General features: G+C 43.4%; 1 protein-coding gene across 7 annotated transcripts in view; it reads right to left on the reverse strand.

Moving 5' to 3' along the window:
• Positions 1-272: 272 nt before the first annotated feature.
• Positions 273-26,405, reverse strand: part of FEZ1 (fasciculation and elongation protein zeta 1) — a 162,836-nt gene continuing 136,703 nt past the window's right edge. For all 7 annotated transcript variants that reach the window (XM_044996817.1, XM_044996818.1, XM_044996816.1 and 4 more), the window contains 2 exons: positions 9,655-9,720; positions 273-562 (listed from right to left, as the gene is read on the reverse strand). In XM_044996817.1, coding sequence (XP_044852752.1) covers positions 546-562; positions 9,655-9,720 — 83 coding nt within the window. In that variant the 3' untranslated portion in view covers positions 273-545. The remainder of the gene's footprint in view (positions 563-9,654; positions 9,721-26,405) is intronic.

A 26,405-nucleotide genomic window follows, 5' to 3' on the forward strand; every position in this document is an offset into this window, starting at 1 on the left:
TGGAAGAGACCTCAGGAGGTCCATCTATTCTGTCTTAACAGTTGGTAAAACAAATCCATGGCGCCAAAGAACTAAAAGAGGTAAAGAGCATAAAGCAGTTTCTTTTCCAAAGTTTAGATTTGATTGTTTGAGGGGGTAAGGACCCCAGCCATAAGAATCTGAATTCAAAGCTGGTGTAAGACAGCTGCTTCTCCAAGAAGTGCGACAACTTTTAATTAAATGAAAGTTTATTTCAGTATTTCAAAATTAGTACCATAGTGTGATATGTTTTGGGAAGCTGGACCAAAAATACATAGGGTGTGGTGAAGGACTGTCTTCATTATGTCAGGTGGCAAAGAGAGAAAATAGCAGCACCTGCCTTCACTTTTGCATTCAATGATTACTAGGACTAGAAGCCAACAGCAAAGGAATAGTTTTTGCTTATGTTTAATCCAGGTTAATGCTATACATTTTTAAATACATGTTTTGGAGTTTATCATGCAGTCCCTGTGATGGAATGACTCTGGCCTTGTTGTCTTGTGTTCCACTGCGGGTCCAAAGGCAGATTAGGTAGGGCAGAGCACTGGAAGAGAGAAAAATGCGATAGTTCAGGACCTGGTTGCTCTAGTATGAGGCACAAAAATATTTCATCTCTTAGAGATGTAGTGACTGAGAACACTGGCAGACAAGCGCACTGTTTCTAACACAAACATTGCAGATGGTTATCACTAGCCTGGACTGTCCCTGCAATGGTTCAATAGCTCCACACTACAACTCTGGGCTTTGTACAATTATGGCACTGGATCCCCACACAGCTGAAGAAAGAAACTATATGCTTCGCCCAGTCATCTCTGCTTGTGCAGTCTTGATGTAGCAAATAAGGAAAGAAAGGGAAGGGGTATAACCAGAGAGCATCCCACAGCCAGTACTGGTCCGATAGGTACTATTACCAGCTGGTGGGGTTTAGAGTAGCCCCTAGAGTAGCCACATGGTGAGGCTCTGACTGGTGGTCAGAGAATCAGGGAGCCATAATCAGCTTCACAACATTGCCCCCATTTCTTCTGTGCCCAGCTGAAACTGGGCACAGAAGAGATGCTAGTCTCTAGTATTAGACTATACTAGTGCATTACACGCAAAACAATACATGAAAAGAAGATTAAGGTTGCAAAGTCAGTCAGAAGATAGGCCATGCCAGAATTAAAGTGGTGGGCAGAAGTCCTGTGGAAAAAATGCATGTGATTACGAAATTAAAGACTGTGTCATAATGCATATAGGCTGTGCAGGCAATCTTAATTCTTGCATTTCTTACCTTTTGAGTGCTTGACTTTGCAAACTAATAATGTTCTTTTAATTTTTGGTGTAATTATCTAGTTTTAAAAAAAGTCAAACTGAAAAACCAGAAATTCTATCATGTATCATCATATGGACATTAACATGGGTTATTAGCAGGACTGGAACCTTTAGATCCACTGCACAGAGCTCTGATGAGCTAATGGAGTAACTAACAGAATTACTAGTCTGTAATCCTCTGCATGGACCAGCTCTTGAGGGGGATGTGGGACACTTTGCCAGTGGGTTTCACTGATATTTGCTGAGCGCAGAGAAATGGAGAGACTCAGGAAGCTTGGATTCCATTCCAGGCTCTGAAGGGGAATGTTCTCTAATGGGCAGACTGTTCTGTCCATTTTCCCCAAGCTTAAGGACTTCTGCCTCTTCGCCTCCAACTCACCCCATCCAAATCCCATCTCTTTCCCACTCCTGGCTCTTTGTCCCAGTCCTATTCCTGTCACCTAGTCAGTCTCAGTCTCCACTCCTCCGGATTCTCATCCCAGCTTCACTCTTCTTGCCTGGCCAGTCCTAGTCTCCTGCTTTGGACTCCCTGTCCCAATCTTCTCCTCTCCATCCCAGTGTTCACCCCATTCTTCCAGTTCCAATCTCTTTGCCCAGCCAGTCCAAGTTCCCCTTCCAGCTCCTCCTCTGAAGCATTTCTCTCCCTGCCCCACCTCCAGTCACCCCCACGTTCACATTCCCCAGCCCCACTGGCTCCCGGTCTCAGTCTCCCTCCCAATGTTCTTTTCCGTTGTTTGTGTCCCTTCCTATCTCTTTGCTGAGCAAATCCCAATTCTCCCCCCACAACCTGGCTCCTTGTCAGATCCGCCTCCTCTTCTGTTCCACAGGTTCCCAGTCCCAGTCTCCTTTTTACAGTCCTCCCTTCCCCTTCCTATTTTCTCATCCTATTTCAGTTTCCCAACAACCCACTGGTTCCTAGGCCTTGCCCAATTTCTCTCTCTGGCTCCCAGTCTCCCTTTCCAATCATTCCCAATGTCCTCTGTGTCTCTGATCCTAGTCCCAGTCTTCTTGCCCAGCTAGTCTCAGTTTCCCCATAACTCCCAGTCCCAGCTTCTCTTTGGCTCCCTTCCAATCTCTAGTTCCAGTCTCCTTTCACTCCACCCCAGCTCCTTGTTCCACTCTACACCCCCACACCCACCAGGTCTGGCTCCTGTCCTTGCTGCTTTTGATTCAGGCAGCTTCCACATTGCCTCGGCATCAGCAGGCAGGGCATTGACAGCATACGAGAGACAGTCTGCATACATAAGAGCATAAGAATGGCCATACTGGGTCATACCAATGGTCCATCTACCCCAGTACCCTGTGTTCTGACAGTGGCCAATACCAGATGCTTCAGAGCAAGGCAATTATTAAGTGATCCATCCCCTGTCATCCATTCACAGCATCTAGCAGTCAGAGGCATGGGGTTGCATCCCTGACCATCTTGGATAATAGTCATTGATGGACGTATCTTCCCTGAACTTATCTAATTCTTTTTTGAACTCACTTATACTTTTGAACTTCACAACATCCCCTGGCAATGAGTTCCACAGGTTGACCATGTGTTATGTGATAGTGCTTCCTTTGGTTTGTTTTAAACCTACGGCCTATTCATTTCATTTGGTGGCCTGTCATTTGGATGTTATGTGAAGGGATAAATAAACACTTCCTTATTCACTTTCTCCAGACCATTCATTATTTGATAGACCTCTATCATATTACCCCTCATGCTGAAAAGTCCCAGTCTTTTTAATCTCTCCTCATATGGAAGCAATTTCATACCACTAATAATTTTTATTGCCCTTCTCTGTACCTTTTCCAATTCCAAATGATCTTTTTTGAAGTGGGGGGACAGACCAGAACTGCACAAGGGGTGGGTGTACAATGGCTTAATATAGTGGCATTATATTTTCAGTCTTATTATCTATCTCTATTCTCGTGGAGCCTAACATTCTGTTAGCTTTATTGACTGCTGCTGCACATTTAGCAGATGTTTTCGGAGAATTATTGATGCTTTTTTTCTTGATCTGGTAACAGCTAATTCAAACCTCATCATTTTATATGTATAATTGGGATTGTGTTTTGCAATGTGCATTACTTTGCATTTATCAACATTGAATTTTATCTGCTATTTTGTTGCCCAGTCATTTTGTTGTGAGATCCCTTTGTAACTCTTCACAGTCTGCTTTGGACTTAACTATTTTACGTAATTTTGTATCACCTGCAAACTTTGCCATCTCACTGTTTTCCCTTTTTTTTCCAGATCATTTATGAATATGTTGAACAGCACTGGTCCCAGTACAGATCCCTAAGGGACCCCACTATTTACCTCTCGCCCTTGTAGAAACTGGCCATTTATTCCTAGCCCTTGTTTCCTGTCTTTTAACCAGTTACTGATCCATGAGTAGACCTTCTCTTTTATCTCGTTACTGCTTGCTTCGCTTAAGAGCCTTAGGAGAAACTTGCAAACCACTAAAGGCACAGAAGAGAGACACTGCCTCAGAGAGTGAGGAGTTTGAGGCTAGAAACAGGGGTACTTAGCTGATTTAGAATGAGAATGACAAAATCAAAGCTCTTTTAAGACAGAATCTCCTGATGCAGTAGTAAAAATTCCAAGGTAAATAATCACAAAGAATGTGAGAGGTGATTAGTTATTTGAAACAGCAAATAACAGCTCAGAAGGGTTATATCAGCTTTCTCAGGAATAGGGGAGGAAAAATTCAAAGGCCGAGACTTTTATTGGAAGAAAGACAGAGTGCACTTCCATGGATTCAAGAAGCACCATTAATCTAAAACTGGGGTAAGTGTAGTGAAGGAAAAACCTAAATGGAAAAAAAAATCTGGAAAAACTATCAGCCTCATCTTGATGGTAAATCTAGACAAAAGACTTAATAGGAAAAGCAGCATGATTTTAACACTTTTTAAAAATTAAATAAATAAAAAGGAGATATAGTTATCTATTCGCTAAAAGGCAGGTAAAAATGCCTGCTATTTTACTAAATAATTTGAAATTTTAAATATGTTATAAAATGTTTTTGTAAATTGGTGTATTGGCATGATCCATGCACAGCAACCCCACTGTATGTGTGTGTGTCTCCATGGAACCACATGAGCCTAAATTTTAAAAAAGGGCTCTATTAATTAATCCAAATTTTAAGTACAAAAATTTAAAAGAAAGTGCAATACATTTATGGAATTAAATGCAGTTAAAAGCTTAAACAAATATTTTTCTAAAACCCTTAGGTAAAGTAATAAGTACACATATAAAATGTTTTATTGCTTCTTTATTAAGAATGTGGGTTACTAATTAAATGTTACTGGGTTAATATGTTAATAAATATAGAATCACAGAAATGTAGGATTGGAAGGGACCTCGACAGATCATCTAGTCCAGTCCCCTGCACTGAGGCAGGAGTAAGTTGGGGTTGTCTTAACCATTTGTTTAATTGTTTTGTTTCAGTCATTCAAGAAAAACATCTTTGGCTTCTGGCTGAATTTCAGTTAAAGTGCAATTATTGACTTCAGGTTTTTTTAGGCATCAACTGTTCACTGCAGTCAGCTTGTATGTCTTTCTCCTCACTTACTCACCCTGATAACCTTTTCTATATTGTTGGTTTTTATATGTTGTGTACATTCTGTGTCCTATGACCATTTTTATTTTGAGTTTTAGTTTTGTTGCAACAAAAACAAACTAATTTTGCACATAATTATATAAAAACTTGTGTTTTTCTTTGATATCAACTTTTTTAAAAATTGAAGCTAAAAAGACCTGTTAATTTTTTTTAAGGTTGTAATAAGTTTATAAGATACAACATTATTTTGTTATATTTTATTTTATACATTGAAAGCATCTTTGATTTTAAGCAATCAAATCTTTTCTTTTAATAATTGGTGTTTATAGATGCAAAAGTGTATAATGTCAATTCCTCTGGCAAAAGGGATGATGCTGGCAGTGGTAATGGCTAAATCTTCCTTGGATGTGGAGTGGAACAAAAAACAGGCTGACCTATGAGCTAAAAATGCAGCTCAGGCCCTGTCAGTGCTGTTAAGACACAGGGGAAGGATTTTGAGTTGGCAGGCCTGCAGAAATGAGACACCACCATACAAAAACTTGTTGGAAGTGCAGAACCCTCACAACATCAGGGGACCCCACTGAGGATAATGCAGTTCCCCTGGGGAGAAAATGTATGAATGGCTCAAGCCTCAGATGCATTGGTGTGGACTATCCCTAAAGACCTGAAATCTGCATTTATATACATATATCATAAACTGCCTACTGGAGGGCATCAGGGAACTGAAAACACAGTGTTTCATATTCAGCAAATAGGTTGGTTGCTACAGATGAGGCAAGTCATTAAACATTATATTGAGAACTTTTTGGTATGTGCCCAAACTTAATCCAGGGTCTACAAAAAACAAGGCCAAATTAGGATATCAACAAACAGAAGGACCTTGGGTTAGGTTGCAAATTGACTATCTTGGACTATTACCTAAAACTAGTATGATTATGTTAGGACAAGTCTTTACAAGATGGGGGCTCCCCCGGGTAATAGACTTGCAACCCAGTTAGGAAGGTCCTTATAGTATTGTGGGGGGAAAAAAACAGCCTGATGGTGTACATGGTGTGCATTGATAAAGGAAAGCAGATGTGGGATAAATGGCTACACATTAATCAGGTGAAAATATTTAAAGGGGAAGCAAGATACTGCTATTATTGATATTTTACGGAATGGCTTTGTTACTAGAATACTTTTTGTCTGTGGGACTATGGATTTGGAACATGCAAACGGAACCAAATGAAACAAACAATTTGGAACTCCCAGCCACCAGACTCTGCAAACTCATCACAGACTACAACTACAAGTGGGCAACCGGATGAAACCCAAGACAACAGGAATTCCAATGCCTGCTATGTATGAACTTGGTATTAAGGAGACTCAATGTGGTCAAAGGGCTAGACAGATGCATTTGGCTACAATTACACTAGAGACACTGGTAAAATGGACTTGAAAGGACCATACGCCTACTCTGAAGGAGGAGTTACAATAATAAATATGAATAATATTTCTAAGGCACTAAATCAGTGGTTTTCAAACTGGGTCGTGGAATGTAAGGCATTGGATCACAGCAGCTCTGGTCAGAACTGCCGACAGGACCGTTAAAAGTCCCATAGGCGGTGCTAGTTGCCAACCCAGAAGTGGCCAGCAGCAGGTCTGGCTTCGGGGGGAGGGGGGAGAATAGGGCTTCGCGTGCTGCTCCCGCCCCGAGCACTGGCTCTGCATTTAGCTGGGGGCGGGGAGGGGCATCAAAATTTTTCTTCAACTGAGTTGCCAGAAAAAAGTTTGAAAACCACTGCACTAAATGAAACCCTGGAAAAGGTTAATCAGTTAATTGGGCATAATAATGATGAGGCTGAAAACCATACTTTGGCTAAGGAGGGAATGTGTGGGGCAAGGGTATGTGTGACGGTGTACCCCATAAGGCTTCATGGGAATATGCTTATGAATGTATATATTATATAACTGGAATATGTTTTATGCTGCATATGCCATGTAACATATCTATGTAAAGGTTATGATCTAGAGAATACATTCCTCCTATTTGTATGCATGTACCATTTTTGTACTTGAAATTAGGAATACTGGCTGTATACTTGCTTGATAGCCTTAGTAAAGCATTTGGTCAGCTTCTTGAGAAAGGAATGTGTAAATTAAGTGCCCAATCAAGAACCACTTAAGCCAACAGTGAACTCGAAGATGCCAACCCACATCAGAGCTTTCCCAGGAATGTGGCTTGGCTGGTAAGAAACTCGGTCATGCATGGACATGTGACTTGCCCATGTGACTCCAAAACTCCAACTTGGAGCTGGACTTTGCATAGGAGAGAGGAAGGGGTCCCCCACCCACAAGAAAAAGTCTATTTAAGCCTGTAAGAGACCCCTCCATTTTGTCTTCAGCTGGCCTCTCCACCCCCAAGGATGCCTGAAAGAGACAAAGGACAGTAACTACAGGTGGAGAGTGATTGCTGGACCCAGACTAGAAGGAGACTAGTCTTACAGAAGCTTACTGGAACTGGTGAGGTTTTATCTGTATTCAGTTTTCTTAGACATAGACTTGTGTGTTCTATTTTATTTTACTTGGTAATTCACTTTGTTCTGTCTGTCACTACTTGGAACCACTTAAATCCTACTTTCTATATTTAATAAAATCACTTTTTACTTATTAATTAACCCAGAGTATGTATTAATACCTGAGGGGGGGGGGAAACAGCTGTGCATATCTCTCTATAAGTGTTATAGAGGGCGAACAATTTATGAGTTTACCCTGTGTAAGCTTTATACAGGATAAAACAGATCTATTTGGGTTTTAAACCCATTAGGAGTTGGGCATCTGAGTGTTAAAGACAGGAACACTTCTGTAAGTTGCTTTCAGTTAAGTCTGCAGCTTTGGGGCATGTGGTTCAGACCCTGGGTCTGTGCTGGAGCAGACTGGCATGTCTGGCTCAACAAGACAGGGTGCTGGAGTCCCAGGCTGGCAGGGAAAGCAGGGGCAGAAGTAGTCTTGGCACATCAGTTGGCAGTTCCCAAGGGGGTTTCTGTGATCCAACCCATTACAGTATGTACATACTAATGAGACTTAAACTTCAAGACCTGGAGGAAGGGAAAGTGCCAGATCTTGTCCCTGACAAGCAAATATTAAATTGATATAAGGACGAGACACAAGTGTTAAAGGAAGCTTATGTCTTCCTTGAGTTGGCTGTGGTAGTTATACTAACTTCTGACTGCAGCCCTCTTAGAGGGGCCATGAAGGTTTATGTCTCTCTACCACTAACTAAAAAGAGAAATAGCTACAAAACCTGAATGTGTTTCCCCTTGGTGCGAGTTCTAGAGGACTCTGTCTTTAGGGAAGGACCAAGACGCCTCAGGTACTGGTAACACACTTTCATGGCTGGTGGTAGGTAGCTACTGTCGATTGCTGCATGGAAATGTACATTAGATTGGTTTACCAGTGTGATGCCATCGCGGCCATGCAACCAAGCTGGGGCTTAGTAATGATGAGATGGAACCCTCAGAGAGGGCTCATCTTGTGTGCCCAGTATGGCTGAGTTCCTGGAATAGACTAGCACCACATATGTGGGAAATGGAGGTTACACAGCAAACAAAATACAATTATGGAGGGAACGTGTGTCCAATTGACTAATGGAATTGATGTTTTACCCCTGAATGGAAACCATGATTGGACAAGTCAAAGAGATCCCTGTACCTAAATTTGTAAACTTAAATTTTTAATTAACATTTTGGGTTGTAGAATGAAGTTGTATCACCTTTGGCAGAAGGAGTATAAAGTAGCTCAGTGAGAGAGACAGGCTCCTCAAGGGGGAAACTGATAAAATTGGTCCTTTAGCTGCATCTGTTTTTACATATCATTTATATTATGTGATTCACATTTAACCTTTGTTGTTGCTCATTTTGTTGCTCTACTTATTACTGAATTATTCAAAATTATACTAACCAGTAAATTATACTATGGTTTCTGGTAAAGCAAACTGGTCTACAAATATGATACAGTTCTTGTCCTTAGTGAAGTAATGTATAGTCTGTAAGTAATTTGCACTAAATACTAAATAAGTGCTTTTAACTAAGTGATTACTCATTACTTTTAATTATTAAATATTATTGTGAATGATGTCTATTACTATTTACAGAACAGAAGAAATACTGTTCTTGAGTAATTAAATGATGAATGTTAAGCAACTGTAATTAATTTATTTCTTTGTGTGCTGCTTTGCACCACATCATGACCTGTAGTATGAAGGCTGTATGATTTAATCCAAAACCCATTGAGCATAACAGCACTATGCTCCCTGGTGGACACAATGCAAGGTCTTCAAACAAACTTTTCCATGAAGCTGTTCAATGATGACTTATGCAAGATTTTTGCACCCACTTGAGTTTCTACCATTACCTGAACAGTTTTGTTTGAGTCAAGATGAAAGCTTTTTGGGCCTGGACCAGTGTAGTCATAGATCCCAAGGCCAGAAGGGACCATTATGATCCTCTAGTCTGACCACCTGTATAGCACAGGGCACAGAACCTCCCCCAAAACATCTTGATTTTAAATGTGCCAGTGATGCAGAATCCACCATGACCCTTGGTTAATTTTAACAATGAGAATAATTAACTACTGGAACAAACGTATGGCTTATTTCCATCCTGAAATGGTCTCTGGATATGTTTGTAAAAGGCCAAGCTCACTGTTGGTCTTCAGAAAATAATAATTGTTGAGTTGGCAAAAATTGTCCTGGTGTCTAGAGCTGTCTTGATTGTTTGGAGTTTGTAAATTTTACCTTTTAAAATGTAGTCCGTTAGCAATGTAGGGACCTTCTCGTTATCCTCCTTCATTGCAAAAAGAACTGGAAAAAGAGGAAACAATCATGAGAATGACCCTTGAAAGGCAGAAGATAATTATGGCTTCAGCCACACACCAATGCCTGGCTTTCAGCCAGGGCCTAGAAATTGTTCAGTGAAACCAGGGACCTTATACCCCCACCACAGGACACAAGGAATTGCCAGTTTAATTAATGGGAGTTTCTCATATCTATCAGGTATGTGGGTGTGGGTCTGGAAGAGGGCTATGTGTAAGCATGTATGTGCGCACATGTACAAACATGGACCCTATTGTGCTGTGAAATTGTACAAACAGTTGATACTGTGAAAATATACAGAATAAAAATTACTTAAGTTTAAGTTTCTGAGTAATAAGACAGGATGGTAATGCTGATCCTGGGGGAACAATAAGGAATAATCTGCAATGTTTTGCAGACATGATACCTTGGTCTGTGATCTCATTAGATTTTTCAATACAAGCCCTGTTGGGCTAGATTTCCAGGGCACCCTAGGGTGCTGCTGGAAGTAATGTTGAGGTAGCAAGTAGCAATCGCCTCTCTTGGAGCCAGGTTCTGAACTCAGGTACAGTCGTATAAATCAGAGCAATTCCATGGAGATCAGTGGGATTATTCCAGATTTACACTGGTGTAATTGAGACTGTAATCCAGGGATCAGCAACCTTTGGCACGCGGCTCGCCAGGGTAAGCACTCTTGTGGGCCGGGCCAGTTTGTTTACCTGCAGCGACCGAAGGGCAGCTCCCACTGGCCACAGTTTGCCGTTCCAGGCCAATGGGGGATGTGGGAAGTGGCATAGGATGAGGAATGTGCTGGCTGCCGCTTCCAGCATCCCCCATTGGCCTGGAGTGGCGAACCGTGGCCAGTGGGAGATGCGATCCGCCGAACCTGTGGACGCTGCAGGTAAACAAACTGGCCCGGCCCGCCAGAGCGCTTACCCTGGTGAGCCACGTGCCAAAGGTTGCCGATCCCTGCTGTAATCTGAGAACTACTATTAAAATCAATATCCTGTAATGGTGTTAGGGTCACTGGGCTGTGTAGAAGCTGACTGCTTTAAAGGAACATTTAATAGCAAGTTCTTGACTCATTAAAGTTCAAAAGTCAAAAGAGCATAGCTGTAAACCTAGTAAATCCCACTCAATTCTAACACTTGGCCACAATAAACTCTTTTGTAGTTTAAAGTAGACATGAGATTCCTCTTCACTTTCTATATTGCTGCTAGTCATTGTTAAATAGCTTCCACCATAGGTGCTAGAATTAAGGGTGTTGGGGTGCGGCAACACCTCTTGTCTTGAAGCGGTTTCCATCATATCCAGGGTTTACAGTTTGGTTCAATGGCTCTCAGCATCTCCACTATACAAATTGTTCCAGCCCTCCTGGCATCCACATTCTATACCAGTAGGGAATGATTCCTCTATTGTAGTAGACGTGCCAGTGCATGCTATTGTTGAGGTTGTAATGCTCCTTTCATAGCAAACATTCTTTTTAGGCTGAAGTTTTTCATGCCTGCTCTCAGCACAAAGGTGATTTTGTGTGTGTGTGTGTGTGTGTGTGTGTGTGTGTGTGTGTGTGTGTGTGTGTGTGTGTGTGTGTGTGAGAGAGAGAGAGAGAGAGAGAGAGAGAGAAATCTGAACTGGCTCTGCTACTGATTGTCTTCCTACACCTGTGCATTGTGCACCCAGTAAATCATAGAATCATAGAATCATAAAACTTAAGATCAGAAAGGATCATCTAGTCTGACATCCCACAAGATGCAGGCCACAAAAGCTGACCCACCCACTCCTGAAATAATTCTCTCCCTTGACTCAGCTGTTGAAGTCCCCAAATCCTGATTTAAAGACTTCAAGTAGCAGATAATCCTCCAGCAAGCGACCCCTGCCCCATGCTGCGGAGGAAGGCGAAAAACCTCCAGGGCCACTGCCAATCTACCCTGGAGGAAAATTCCTTCCCGACCCCAAATATGGCGATCAGCTGAACCCCGAGCATGCGGGCAAGACTCTCCAGCCAGACACTCAGGAAAAAGACTTTCAATATCCCAACATTGACCCTCGGTACTAATTACCAGTGGTCACATGTTATTGACCTATTGACTAAATCACGTTATCCTATCAAACCATTCCCTCCATAAACTTATCAAGCTTAATCTTAAAGCCAGAGAGGTCCTTCGCCCCCACTGTTTCCCTCGGTAGGCTGTTCCAGAATTTCACTCCCCTGATGGTTAGAAACCTTCGTCTAATTTCAAGCCTAAACTTCCCGACTGCCAATTTATATCCATTTGTTCTCGTGTCCACATTAGTACTGAGCTGAAATAATTCCTCTCCCTCCCTGGTATTTATCCCTCTGATATATTTAAAGAGAGCAATCATATCTCCTCTCAACCTTCTTTTGTTTAAGGAAAACAAACCGAGCTCCTCAAGTCTCCTTTCATACGACAGGCTTTCCATTCCTCGGATCATTCTAGTGGCCCTTCTTTGTACCCGTTCCAGTTTGAATTCATCCTTCTTAAACATGGGAGACCAAAACTGCACACAATACTCCAAATGAGGTCTCACCAACGCCTTGTATAACGGGACTAGCACCTCCTTATCTCTACTAGAAATACCTCGCCTAATGCATCCCAAGACCGCATTAGCTTTTTTAATGGCCACATCACATTGCCGACTCATAGTCATCCTGCGATCAACCAGGACTCCGAGGTCCTTCTCCTCTTCCGTTACTTCCAACTGGTGCGTCCCCAGCTTATAACTAAAATTCCTGTTAGTCATCCCTAAATGCATAACCTTACACTTCTCACTATTGAATTTCATCCTATTACTAATACTCCAGTTTACAAGGTCATCCAAATCTCCCTGGAGGATATCCCGATCCTTTTCCGAATTGTCAATACCTCCCAACTTCATGTCATCCGCAAACTTTATCAGCCCACTCCTACTTTTGGTTCCAAGGTCAGTGATAAATAGATTGAATAAGATCGGACCCAAAACCGAACCTTGAGGAACTCCACTGGTAACCTCCCTCCAACCCGATAGATCACCTTTCAATATGACCCGCTGCAGTCTCCCCTTTAACCAGTTCCTTATCCACCTCTGGATTTTCATTTTGATCCCCATCTTTTCCAATTTAACCAGTAATTCTTCATGCGGTACCGTATCAAATGCCTTACTGAAATCAAGATATATTAGATCCACCGCATTTCCCTTGTCTAAAAAATCTGTTACTTTCTCAAAGAAGGAGATCAGGTTGGTTTGGCACGATCTACCTTTCATAAAACCATGTTGTAATTTGTCCCAATTGCCATTGACCTCAAGGTCCGTAACTACTCTCTCCTTTAATATTTTTGCCATGACTTTACATACTATAGATGTTAAACTAACAGGCCTGTAGTTACCCGGGTCACTTTTTTTCCCCTTCTTGAAAATAGGAACTATATTAGCTAATCTCCAGTCAAACGGTACAACCCCCGAGTTTAGAGATTCGTTAAAAATTATCAGTAACGGGCTTGCAATTTCACTCGCCAATTCCTTTAATATTCTAGGATGAAGATTATCCGGGCCGCCTGATTTACTAACGTTAAGCTGTTCAAGTTTGGCTTCTACCTCGGATACTGTAATTTCCAACCCCGCACCTTCATTCCCATCAGTCACTCTGCCACTATTCCTAAGCCCTTCATTAGCCTCATTAAAGACCGAGGCAAAATATTCGTTTAGATATTGTGCCATGCCTAGCTTATCCTTAATCTCCACTCCGTTTACAGTTTTAAGCGGTCCCACTTCTTTTTTCTTGGTTTTCTTCCTATTTATATGGCTAAAAAACCTTTTACTATTGGTTTTAATTCCCTTCGCAAGGTCCATCTCTACCCGGCTTTTGGCTTTTCTCACTGCATCCCTACACCCTCTGACCTCAATAAGGTTTCTTTGCTGATCCCTGTGTGAAAAGATTCTATTATATTGTTATTTCATCCTCTCTTGTCCTGCCCATTTGTCTGCTTCATCTATCCATTACATCTTGTCTAGAGCTGGGTGAATAACTTTTTTTTTGGCTTACTGGCAGTTCCAAATTTTAAAAAATAAAGGTTTGGGCCAAACCAAATAGTCACTGTTTAGGGAGCCCCAGAAATAGGTGGCATTTTTGGAGAGTACCACCATTTATTCTTTTATTCAGCTGGGAAGGACTCAAGCCTGATGTGCCTAACAAAGCCCAGCAGGGCAACTGATCTCCAAAGGAATCCAGACATAAGGAGCCAGGTGAGGCTCCCAAGCGTGAGAAGCCCAGAGGAGTCCATTGGCAAATCTGAATGCCAATGAGGGGAGCTGAGCCCAAGGAATCCATCGGCTCCATTCATAGGGAGTCTGAGGAGGCCAGAGAGGAGACCTGATCATATTTTTAACATCTATACAGCCAGGGGTGGCTCTAGGCACCAGCTAAACAAGCAGGTGCCTAGGGCGGCAAAATGTAGGGGGCGGCATAAGGCTGGGGCCCCAGCTCATCTCACCAGCTGCGAGCCGAGGAGTGGCCCGACCTCTGCAGCTGGGGCAGGGCCACACTACCGGCTCTTGCTTAGGAGGGTGGAGGGGTGGCCGCTGACCACTGACCGCGGGAGAGCAGTGCGAACAAGCCGAGCAGGAGCAGCCCGTCCTCTGCAGCTGGGGCAGGGCCATGCTACCGGCTCCACTTGGGGGAGAGGGATGGCTCCTGACCGCGGAAGAGCGGCGGGACCCGGTAGCGTGGCCCTGCCTGGCTGCAGAAGATGGGCCGCTCCTCCTCCGCTTGTTCGTGCCAGGGCCGCCATCCCCCCCGGCGCCTCAGCATGTCCTAAACAGTGCTGCAGCCACGTGGCTCCGGGGGGGGGGCTGAGCTCCGCCCCGCTCAGAGCCGTGTGTAAGGGAGCGGGGCTGCGAGCTCCGGGCCGAGCGGCCCCTCCCCTTACCACGCGGCTCTGAGCGGGGAAGAGCTCGGGCTCCTCCGGAGCCATGCGGCTGCAGTGCTATTCAGGGCCGCTTCTCGACGCGCGCGGTGAGCCGGGCGTAAGCGGCCAGGGCCGGGGGGTTGGCTAAGGGGCAGGGAGTCCCGGGGACAGTCAGGGGACAGGGAAGGGGCGGTTGGATTGGTGGGGGTCTTGGGGAGGTGGTTGTCAGGGCACAAAGAGCAGGATGGGGCAGAGATTCTAAAAAATCTCATCTCATTTCATTTGAAATGTTTAGCAGGGTTTTTATTTGTTTTTCTGCTTGGTGAAACAAGAACCAAAAAAGCCTCCAAGGTTTTCAATTTGTTGTTACCCCTCTACCCCACCTTCTTTTTCTCCCTCTTTACCTTTTTCTCTCCCCACCCCGAGCGGGAAAAGGAGGCGAGGAGAAGGAAAGGCCAAGAGAGGAAAAGCTCAATGAAAACCATTTTTAAAGACTTTAATTTAAGTGGAAAACAAAAGTTGAATGAAACAACATTTTTCTGCACATTTTTTCTTAAATGTTGTTTTGATTGAACAAAAAAAAATCACCCAGCTTTAGTTGTAACCACACAGGCTTCTGTATGCTCCGTATGCCTAGCCTGAATGGCCCACTGGCCTGAGTTCAGTCTCATAGGGGGCACCTGCTAACTATGGCTTGCTTACCTTAACCCTCAGCTTCTCACCCAGCCTCTGCCCCAGTGCCTAGATATCTGGCTGAAACTATTACTTTTGCTGGATGGGATGAGCACATTCCTCCTCCTGACCTATAACTGAGTCACTCCTTTGGCAAAGAAGAAAAATAGTGTATTTCTGCTCTTCAGATTAACCACAAGATATTTCTACATTATTTTAGCCAAGTATGTGCTTGGCCTGCCTTCTATGGCTCAGCCATGTGCAGGTAGGGAAATAGTGGGTGAAAAATTGGTTGAAGGACAGTAATCAAGGAATGGTTATCAATGATACACTTTCAAACTGGGGAAATGTGTCCAGCAGTCCCACAGGGGTCCAGCACTATTCAATATTTTCATAAATCAATTGGATAATGGAGTCAAAAGGTCACTTAGGCAATTTGCAGATGACACCAGGCTGGGAGGGGTTGAAAGCACTTTAGAGGACAGGATTAGAATTTGAAATGCCCTTGATAAATTGGAGGATTGGTCTGAAATCAGCAGATGAAATTCAATAAAAACAAGTGCAAAGTACTACACTTAGGAATGAAAAAGCAAATGCATAACTACAAAATAGGGAATAACTAGCTAGGCAGTAGTACCGCTGGAAAGGATCTGGGGATTATAGTGAATCACAAAGTGAATGTGTCAACAATACGATGCAGCTACAAAAGAAACTAATATCGTACTAGGTTGTTATGACATATGATGCAACCTCGTGCAGTATCTCTGGGGATACATACTGTATTAAGCTTATGAATGGTGTATGTATCACTGTGGGCCAGGGACTCTATGCAACTTGGGGCAGTGGAGGACAGTGATGGGGAATGATACCACAGCTCCTTCAGGAACTAAAAGCAGTGGATGGTGATTTAAGGTGAATCACTCAGGTTGTAAAGACCTCCAGAGAGGTACCATGCCTGGGGACGCTTGCATAAACTGGTTCAAACTAGGTTTTCCAGAGACCAACTGACTAAGAAAGGATGTTTGGCATAAAAAGTCCACATTTAAACTGACCCAGGGCCTTCTTTTGATTCAGCAGGCAGACAAGTCCTTCTGACCAAAGACGCAACCCTTACAGAAGGGCTGGAAGAACTTTGGCTTACTAGGGCCCCCGTCAGATTGAGCAGTGACATCTGATAAGCTTTTAGAGTGTGTCATAAACATACAGTTAAGGGTGAATTCCTCTTTTGCCTGTAAAGGGTTAAGAAGATCACATAACCTAGCTGACACCTGACCAACAGGACGAATAAGGAGACAAGATACTTTCAAATCTGGAAGGGAGGAAAGTCTTTGTCTGTCTGTTGTGTGTGCTTCTGCCAGAGAAGATCAAGGAGGCAAGCCATCTAACTCCATTAAAATTAAAAAGTTTTGGATTTTTTTTAAGCAGATTTTTTTTATTGTTGCTTTAAACAATCAAACACAGCAAGCAGCAAATATTTGGCCACACACTTCTGAAACCCCAAATCATGTTCAGGTTTTGGCAAACTTATTTCAGCTTTTTCAATTAGAAAAACCACAACAAATTTTGAAAGAAAGCAGACATTGTCTGTGATTTTTTTCTGCTTTTTAAACCCCCCTAGTTTTCGATCCAAAAAAAGTTTTGACGGAAAATATTTGTACAAACTTTTTAATGAGCTTTAGTGCCTTTTAGCACTAGCTGATGCTGAGAACCAGTGATACCTTGTAAAGGTGACTTGAAAAGAAATTCTCAAAACTGGGTTTGTGCTGAGATGCAGAAGGTTTTTAAATGTTTATTTTTCCCAGGGCCACCATTGGGGGGCAAGTGTGGCAATTTTCCCCAGGTCCCACAGGGGCCCCCACGAGAATATAGTATTCTATAGTATTGCAACTTTTTTTTATGGAAGGGGCCCCCAAAATTGCTTTGCCCCAGGCCCCCTGAATCCTCTGGGCAGCCCTGGTTCACGCTGCTGCAAGCTGAGGAGTGGTCTATCCTCTGCAGCTGGGCAGGGCCGCGCTACCGACTCCCGCCTAGGGAGTGGGGGTGGCCGCTGACTGCGGGAGAATGGCGCAAACAAGCTGAGGAGCGGCCCGTCCTCTGCAGCCGGGCCAGGGCCGCGCTACTGGCTCCGCCTTGGGGGTGGTGGCCGCTGATGGCAGAAGAGCGGTGGGAGCCAGTAGCGTGGCCCTTCCCCGGCTGCAGAGGATGGGCCGCTCCTTCTCGGCTTGTCCCCGCTGCTCTCCTACAGGCAGAGGCCACCCCCCACCCTGCGGGAGCTGGTAGCACGTCTCTGCTCCGGCTGCAGAAGATGGGCGGAACATGATGCCTGGGCGGGCCACTCCTCCTTGGCTTGCCCCTGCCTCCTCCTCCCCTCTGTGCCACCTCCTGCCAGAGGACGGTAGAGGGGAGCAGAGTGGCAGCCTGGGCTGAGCCCAGCTCGTGCCAGGGCCAAGGCGAAGACCAAGGATGAGCGGGGCTGGGATCCAGCAGCAGCCCCAACCCCTGGCCCTGGGAGCAGTGGTGACTGGAGTTGAATCTGCCTCGGGCCAGATCTGCAGCAAGGTAAGAGTTGAGCCAGGCAGGAGGTTTTTGTTAAAATTAAATGTTAAAATTACAGTAGTAGGAAATGGTTTTGTTTCACTAACTACAAATTCTCTGTTTTCATTTTTTTAAATTTTAAACAGTCAAAACAAAACTACAAAGTGCAAACATGTAAAAGCAAAAAAAATTCGTGGGGGGGGAGCCAAAATTTTTTTTGCTTGGGGCAGCAAAAAATCTAGAGCCGGCCCTGTATACAGCTGCCATGAGTGGCATCCAACTTAAGTTGTGTGAATCTTCATTTGTGGGCAGAGTCTGGATGAGTTCCACAACTTCCATGTTTAATTCAGCTCTTCAGTGCAATCACCTGAGTTCCACAACTTCCGTGTTTAATTCAGCTCTTCAGTGCGATCACCTGATGAATTGGTTAAATGTACACCTCAGGTTAATGGTGAGCATCTGGGGAGTGGTTTGCTGTGTGCACTGAGGAAGGAATAGTTTAGGGGGATGCCTGGGGAGCTGTTTAATGTGAACATTCAGTGAAGAGCAGTTTAGGGGAGCACTCATGGAAAGATTTTAGGTGAATGCTTGGAGAGAGCACCTGGTAGAATCGTCATCCATCCACATATTCATCGGACAGGCCGCTAAATGTGAAGCATAGCCCTGGCTCCCTCAGCATTGTTAAAGTATTGATTTTTATGAGTGTCAGGGAGAATGCATGTGAAAGACATACAAAAGTCTGGGGGCTATGAAAACAGGAGTTCAAATCTCACCACTACCACATATTATATTTCTGTGAACTTCCTGACCCTTTGAAACAAGGCTTCACACACCTCACTTAGTAGGGAGACAGGTATAATTCCCCCCATTTTACAGATTCAGTAAGGTAATTATACAAGATTACCTCTCACAGAACTGGAAGTAGAACTCAAGTCTCTTTAAGATGGCCAGTGCAAGTCTCATTCACTTAGCCATACTGCATTTCAGAATGATTGTGCCAAATCTATGTACAGTATTTGGTTATCTTGTCTGGAAGTTACATTTGAACCATTAAACCACATTCCACTCTGAGAGTCAAAAATAAAGCACAGGTATGCTGATTCTCACTCTACTGTTGTCTAGCAATTAGCATGCAACATCCTCCCTCTAGTGGTTGATTCACATAGAAGATTTAAAAAAGTGACATCTGCTACCACTTATTCCTTTACCTCAAGTAATAAAGATCCCTAATCTGAATATGAAGGTACTGAATAGAGCTGGTTAGAAGGAGGAATTTCCATCTTTGGTGAAATTCCAAAGTATTGAAATCTATTTTTGTTCTGAATCAGAACAAAAAGTCAAGTTTCAAACTCACGTAATAGACATTAAATAAATCAATTCAGAAACATTGAAATGTTTAACTTTTCTTAAATATATAATATTAGAATATTATAATGTAATATCATATATAAAGGTGAAAATCTACCATCCAGACTGGGAAATTTGAGAAGTGTGCCTGGAGCTAGAATTCAGGATGTGACGGAGTGTCTGCCGAGACTGATCAAGCCCTCGGACCTCTATTTCTTTCCACTTTGCCATGTGGGCAACAATGATACTGCCGAGAATGAGCTTGAGTGGGTCAATTCAGACTATGTGGCTCTGCGAAGGATAAAGGAGATTGAGGTGCAAGTCGTGTTCTCGTCCATCCTCCCTGTTGAAGGAAGAGGCCCAGGTAGGGACCATCAAATTGTGGAAGTAAATGCATGGTTAGACACGTGGTGTTGGAGAGAGGGCTTTGGATTCTTCAATCATGGGATGTTGTTCCAGGAAGAAGGATTGCTAGGAAGAGATGGGATCCACCTAACAAATAGAGGGAAGAGCATCTTTGCAGGCAGGCTTGCTAACCTAGTGAGGAGGGCTTTAAACTAGGTACACCGATGGAGACCTAAGTCCTGAGGTAAGTGGGGAAGTGGGATACAGGAAGGAAACACAAGGAGGAGGGTGCAACAGGGGAGGCCTCCTGATTCATACTGAGAAAGTAGGGCAATCGGCTAGTTATCTTAGGTGTCTGTACATGAATGCAAGAAGCCTGGGAAACAAGCAGCAAGAATTGGAAGTCCTGGCACAGTCAAGGAACTGTGATGTGATTGGAATAACAGAGACTTGGTGGGGTAACTCACATGACTGGAGCACTGGCATGGATGGATATAAACTGTTCAGGAAGGACAGGCAGGGAAGAAAAGGTGGAGGAGTTGCACTGTATGTAAGAGAGCAGTATAATTGCTCAGAGCTCCAGTATGAAACTGGAGAAAAGCCTGTTGAGACTCTTTGGGTTAAGTTTAGAGGCGAGAGCAACAAGGGTGGTGTGGCGGTGGGCATGTGCTTTAGACCACCAGACCAGGAGGTGGAAGTAGACGAGGCTTTCTTTGGACAATGAACAGAAGTTTCCAGATCACAGGCCCTGGTTCTCTTGGGAGACTTCAATCTCCCTGACATCTGCTGGGAGAGCAATACAGCAGTGCACAGGCAATCCAGGAAAGTTTTGGAGAGTGTTGGGAACAACTTCTGAGTGCAAGTGCTGGAGGAACCAACTAGGGCTGTGCTCTTCTTTACCTGCTGCTCACAAACAGGGAAGAATTGGTAGGGAAAGTAGAAGTGGATGGAAACCTGGGAGGCAGGGACCGTGAGTTGGTAGAATTCAAGATCCTGACACAAGGAAGAAAGAAGAGCAGCAGAATATGGACCCTGGACTTCAGAAAAGCATAGTTTGATTCCCCCAGGGAACTGATCAGCAGGATCCTCTAGGAGGCTAAGATGACGGGGAAAGGAGTCCAGTAGAGCTGACTGTATTTTTAAAAGCCTTATTGAGGATGCAGGATGGTCAGATAGATGCTTTTTGCTAACCCGGTGAAAAATCCACACAGATTTGGCCAAATTAAAAACCCAGAATGTCATCATTTGCATATGCTCAGTAGCACTTGTACAGACTTGAAGCTAAAAACTTGAAAAATTCATCTACTCTGAGTATGGTGCCCAGCTTCATAGAGCCTGCCTACCACAAAGATTCCATCTGCATTTCAGCTTGGTTCTCCAGTGTCACTCTGAAGCAGATAGGACACATAAAAATGTTCCTCTACTCTCCATTGCCCCAGGTTTTGTTCTGAAGGTTTAGAGTTGAAACCCTGCTGATGACATGTGCAATGGCTGTTACTGTTGCATATGACAGAATGTTTTAAAAAAAATATTATTTAGGTTGTGAAGTCAAGCACTTAAACTTTAGAAAATGCTATATCTAAGAGTATCCATGCAACTTTAATTTGCCTCCCACATGCATATGCATTATGATACAGTCATTGATTACAAAGTCACATGTTACTTTTTCCACAGGATCCCTACCTCATTAATTTCAGAAGATGGACCGCAGGGCTGGCTCCAGGCACCAGTGGAGGAAGCATGTGTTTGGGGCGGCATATGCTAAAGAGTGGCATTCCATCCATTCTTGGGGCGGCACAGTCTAAGCGGCTTTTTTTTTGCGCTTGGGGCGGCAAAAATGCTAGAGCCGGCCCTGATGGACTGTACTCAGAAAATAAACCTGGATTATGTAAGAAGGCTCTTATCTGTAGCAGGAATCCTGTCTTATCACTCTCGGTATCAGTTCCCACCCATAAAATGGGGATAGCAATAGTGCCCTATCTTGCAGTGGTGGTGTGAAGATAAATTCATCATGTTTGTGAAGCTCTGAGATACTGTTATAATGAGAACTACAGAGAAGCCCATGAAGAAATAATGGTTTTATAAGAATAATTCACACACCATCCACTGAAAGTTACAGGGTTCCGTGGAACTAATAGATTGTAATCATGTAATTACAGGCTTTATCATTACATGTATGCTCAAGGGGCTGAATTAAGGTTGCACAAGCCTTAATTCTGGCATTTCATAACTTCAGAGAGCTTGATTTTTAAACCTGATTTCTAGGGATCCCTTGCTCTTAAATAAACACTTCTCTCTGTGGCTCTGGGCATTGCTAATGGGCTACAGAGCCTCCCACCTGTTAATCACCACTTTTATTTAGACAAGCTCGGCAAGGACTAAATGTTGTTGCTACCTAATGAATGCTTGATGGACCTATGGGAGGGGAGTCTGATGGGTCTCAACTCCAGTTCCTTCATCACAAACTCACTACCACCTTGCACTAATTGACAGACTCAGCAGAGGCTGAGTTGCATGAGCCAATGAGAGAGAGAGAGAGAGAGAGACACCTACAGTACTCTAATTTTGAAAAGGAAGCACCTCACTATTGATCAGGAGTGCTTTATCATAGCCAGTCAGGGAGGGATTCCCTAGGTAGCTGCTAAACCAGAAGAGCAGTTTAGGATGAGCACCTGGTATGTGGTTTAGGGTGAAAGCAGGGCAGATTATGGTACAACAAGCTGATATCATACCATGCCTAGAAGCCAGGTAACAGAATCTAAACTTTCATTTTTAAAAAAAATTATGTTTCTAATTTTCATGGTTGTGCAGGAGGGGCGTAGGAGGGCCACACAGGATGTGCCTTGGGTACACACTGGCTACCTGGCCCAGAGGTTGAATTCCTGTGCATGTTTTCTATAAAGAAACATCCTTAGTGTTTCAGTTAACTGCTTTTAATTTAAATTAACATTAATAAATATGTAAAGTAATACAACAAATTTAAAAAAAATCCCCAATACAATTTCCCTATCTGGTTTAATCAGAATATAAAGTTACTTGTTAGCAACTAGATTTCTATGAATAGATTGCCCTTGCTGACCCACAGTGTAGGAGTCATGTACTGTGCTTGCCAGCCACAATGCAAATGGAAAGCTATAAAGCACACTAACATTCTCTAACACTTGGAACTGACCTCTGACCTCAGTTCTGCTTTGTCGCAACATAAGCTAATTTAAATATTCTGAAGAAGAGGGGAGAATGAAAAGGGCAGTGTGGAAATGCAGCGCCAATGACAGAATATCATTTAAAACTCATAATTTGCTAATCAATAATATCAGGGCAAAATGCACACAGCAGTGTTATTTGTGAAGTTATAAACATAAAATGAGATCATGACTAAAGTATGTTTTCCAGAGAAGCTGGGGAGTGGCCAAACCAGTTCCTCAGAGATAAAGTGCAAGTTGATCTCTCAGCCAGATGTAAACAAGGCTGAGTGGCCATTCTGTGTCAGGAAAGGGGGCAGGACAAAAATCTACATTTAGCAAAGAAACAATGGAGTTTCATTCCACACAGACTGCCTGTTGCCTTGCTTCCAGCTGGAAATGCTTCTCAAACTGGGGAGAAGACTGTAAAAAGAAGAGTCACTCCTCTCCTTGCCTATCTCATTCACTACACCTGAAGAGACAAAGGAATCAGATGTTGGCCTCTTGGGGAAGGGTCCTGACCTAAAGAGTTTGGTCCATAAGAGTGCTGAAAGCATGTGGTGAGAAAACTGCTTTGAATCTAATATAGTTTGTTAAGTTAGGCACTAGTAAGCATTTTATTTTTCTTGTAACCACTTCAGACTTTAAACCTCATTACTTGTATTCACTTAAAATCTCTTTTCATTGTTAATAAATTTGTTTTACTATTTTATCTAATCTGATGTGTTCAAGTTGAAGTGTTAGGATAACTCCACTTGGTAACAAGTTGTGTGCATATTATTCCCTTAAAGGAATAAGAAACTCAATATATTTATATAGTCCAGGAGAGGGCTGGGCAGTGCAGATTGTCATTTCTGGGGGGGGGAATTTGGGACTGGGAGTGTGGGGCTAGCTGCCTGCAGCACACAGACATGGCTTGGATGACTTACATGCTGGAGGCAGTTTCTGAGCAGTCTAGGCTGGAGGCTACAGCAGCAAGGCAGTGTAAAGGGCACCCCAGGTTACAGGGCAGGGCTGACACAGCTACTCATTGGTCTGGCTTGCATCCTGGTATGTCACAAATGTATACAGAGAAATCCAGTCACTTGTAAGTAAACTTCCTTTCTCCTCTGTGACATTTACTCTGCAGGTCACACTGCAGGGACTAGCAAGCAATGGCAAACCTCGCAGGAGGACTGGAAAGATCTAATTGAACAAAGATTGAAACACTATTTCCCCCAAATTGAGCATGTGGTTAGACTTCTGATTTGGAGTAATAAAATGTGAATATATCTCTGAAGAGAATGCTGATGTTCTCCAATCATACCTTCCTAAGCAAAAATCAAGAACATAGTGACAACCAAGCTGCAAGAACATGTACCATTGACATTAGGTTTCAGAGTAGCATCCGTGTTAGTCTGTATCTGCAAAAAGAACAGGAGTACTTGTGGCACCTTAGACTAAAATTTATTAGCAGAATTAAAAGCTGACTGCAGCACAGACAGAGTATGGATGGTACTGACAAACTACCTCTTATGACCATGGACAGAAACCAAATCTTAGTAGTAACATTGCACAACCTCTCTGCCACCTTTCACAGGATTGGGAACACTGCACTGGCAACCTGCATACAAGAGCTGGCTGGAGTGGACAGTGCAGCACTACGATGGTTTTATTAATTCCAGGATTCAGGAAGGGTCAGGGGCCAGCTGCTTCTTAGGCCTCAAAGCCCTCCTATAGAGAAAAATTATGCCTCCTCCCCCCTTTTCCTTAGTATTTATGGCAGATCATCAGAAGAGACTCTCCCCCTTTGTCAGCAATACAGGTTTCATAGCCAGTATGTGTTCTGTTGCCTACAATAGCCTGGCAACTCAGAATCACAACTTCTTCTGAACCCAGCAGTGATTAAATAATGTTGATGGGATGTAAGAAATGTACTGAGAACCTAGCCAAGACATGGATTGCACCATCCATCAAAGGCAGCTATTCTCAGTTTGTCAAGATAGTACAAAGTCTTGGAGTTCATTCAATACGCTTAGATAGAAACAGTGGCAAGAAATACATTCTTCTATTTCTAGCATGTCAGGACATTATTCTGCTTATCTCAGAGAAAGTACTCTTCCCAGTGATCCATGAGTTTCTCACCTACAGGCTGGAGTATTGTAACTCACATTATCTGGGGCAGAAGGTGGAGACAACACACAAAAGTTCAGATTGTGCAGAGTGCAGCAGCTGCCTCATTAGCAGGAAACCCCACCAAGGACACGCCACACTGTGTTTTCTAAGTCCCAATTCAAGGAACTGGTTTTAATCTTTAAGATACTCAAAGCATTGAGGGCTGGCTATAACATCCACTCCATTGAGATAGTTATGCACCTTAGAGATAATGCAGCTAACCACATCAGGATGAAGCTCATGAGAACTGGAGATCAGATATTCATGAATGTAGAGCAACCAGCTAAAAGAGTTAAGAACTGAGTTGAAACCCAACAATTTCAGAGCATGTTGCAAGACTCTCCTCCATGCAAGAACCACATATGAGGAATTAAAATAAAAAAAGATTCAGAGAGAGACAGACAGAGAGAGGAGATGACAGATGTAGGAGAGTTGAAGAGAAGAGTCCACTATAGGCAACTCTATGTTAGGGGTGCGCTAATGGAATGTGCTGATGATACAAAGCTGGGAGCATCATCAATACTGAGGAGGACTGGAACATTATACAGAAAGGTTTGGATGATCTTGAAGATGGGAGTGACAGAAATGGGATGAAAGTCAGTTGTTCAAATTGCAAGGCCAGGCACTTAGGGTCTAATAATAAGAATTTCTGATACAAGCTGGATGCTCATCAGTTAGAAATGACGGAGGAGGAAAGATACCTGGGTGTGTTGGTCAGTCACAAGATAATGTGCCCACCAGTTTGATGCACCTACAAAAAAGGCAAATGTGATCCTAGAATGTATCAGGTGAGGCATTTCCAGCTGAGATAAAGGTATACTAACACCATTGTGCAAGGCACTGCTAAAACTTCATTTGGGCATACTGTGTGTAATTCTGGTCACCTATCTTCAAGAAAGATTAATTCAAACAGGAATCAGAACAGAGCAGAACTACTGGGATTATCAGGGAAGGCCTAGCTTATGAGAGGAGACTGAAAGAGCTAGCAAAAGGAAGGTTGAGAGGGGATATGATTGCTGTCTATAAAAGGGGTAAATATCAGGGAGGGTGAAGAGCTATTTAAGCTAAAGGACAATGCTGGCACAAGAATAAATGGGTATAAACTGGCCACAAACAAATTTAGACTGGAAATTAGATAAAGGTTTCTAACCATCTGAGAGGTGAGGTTCTGTAACAACCTCCCAACAGGAGCTGAGGGGGGCAAAAATTAATTTTAATAAAGAAAACTGGACAAATTTATGAATGTGATTGTATGATGGGGTTGCTTGTGATGGTAGGGGGCATGGCCTCACCTCTGCATTATGTCTTACGTTCCTAAAGATCATGCTTCAGGGTTTCATCTGCTCACCAGGAGGAGTCAGGAAAGGATTCCCTCCCCAATGTATTCTGGGACAGCTTTTTGTCTCCTTCCTCTGAAGCATCAGGAATGGCCAGGGTTAGAGATGGCATATTGGGCAGCATAGGGCAGGATTCTGAGGTGGCCCTGAACATTACCTCTCAAGTGCTTGGCTGGTTGGCTCTTGCTCAGAGTCCAACTGACTGCCATATGTAAGTT

The sequence above is a fragment of the Mauremys mutica genome, chromosome 22 (assembly GCF_020497125.1).
Source record: "Mauremys mutica isolate MM-2020 ecotype Southern chromosome 22, ASM2049712v1, whole genome shotgun sequence".
In the NCBI taxonomy this organism is placed as follows: domain Eukaryota; kingdom Metazoa; phylum Chordata; order Testudines; family Geoemydidae; genus Mauremys; species Mauremys mutica.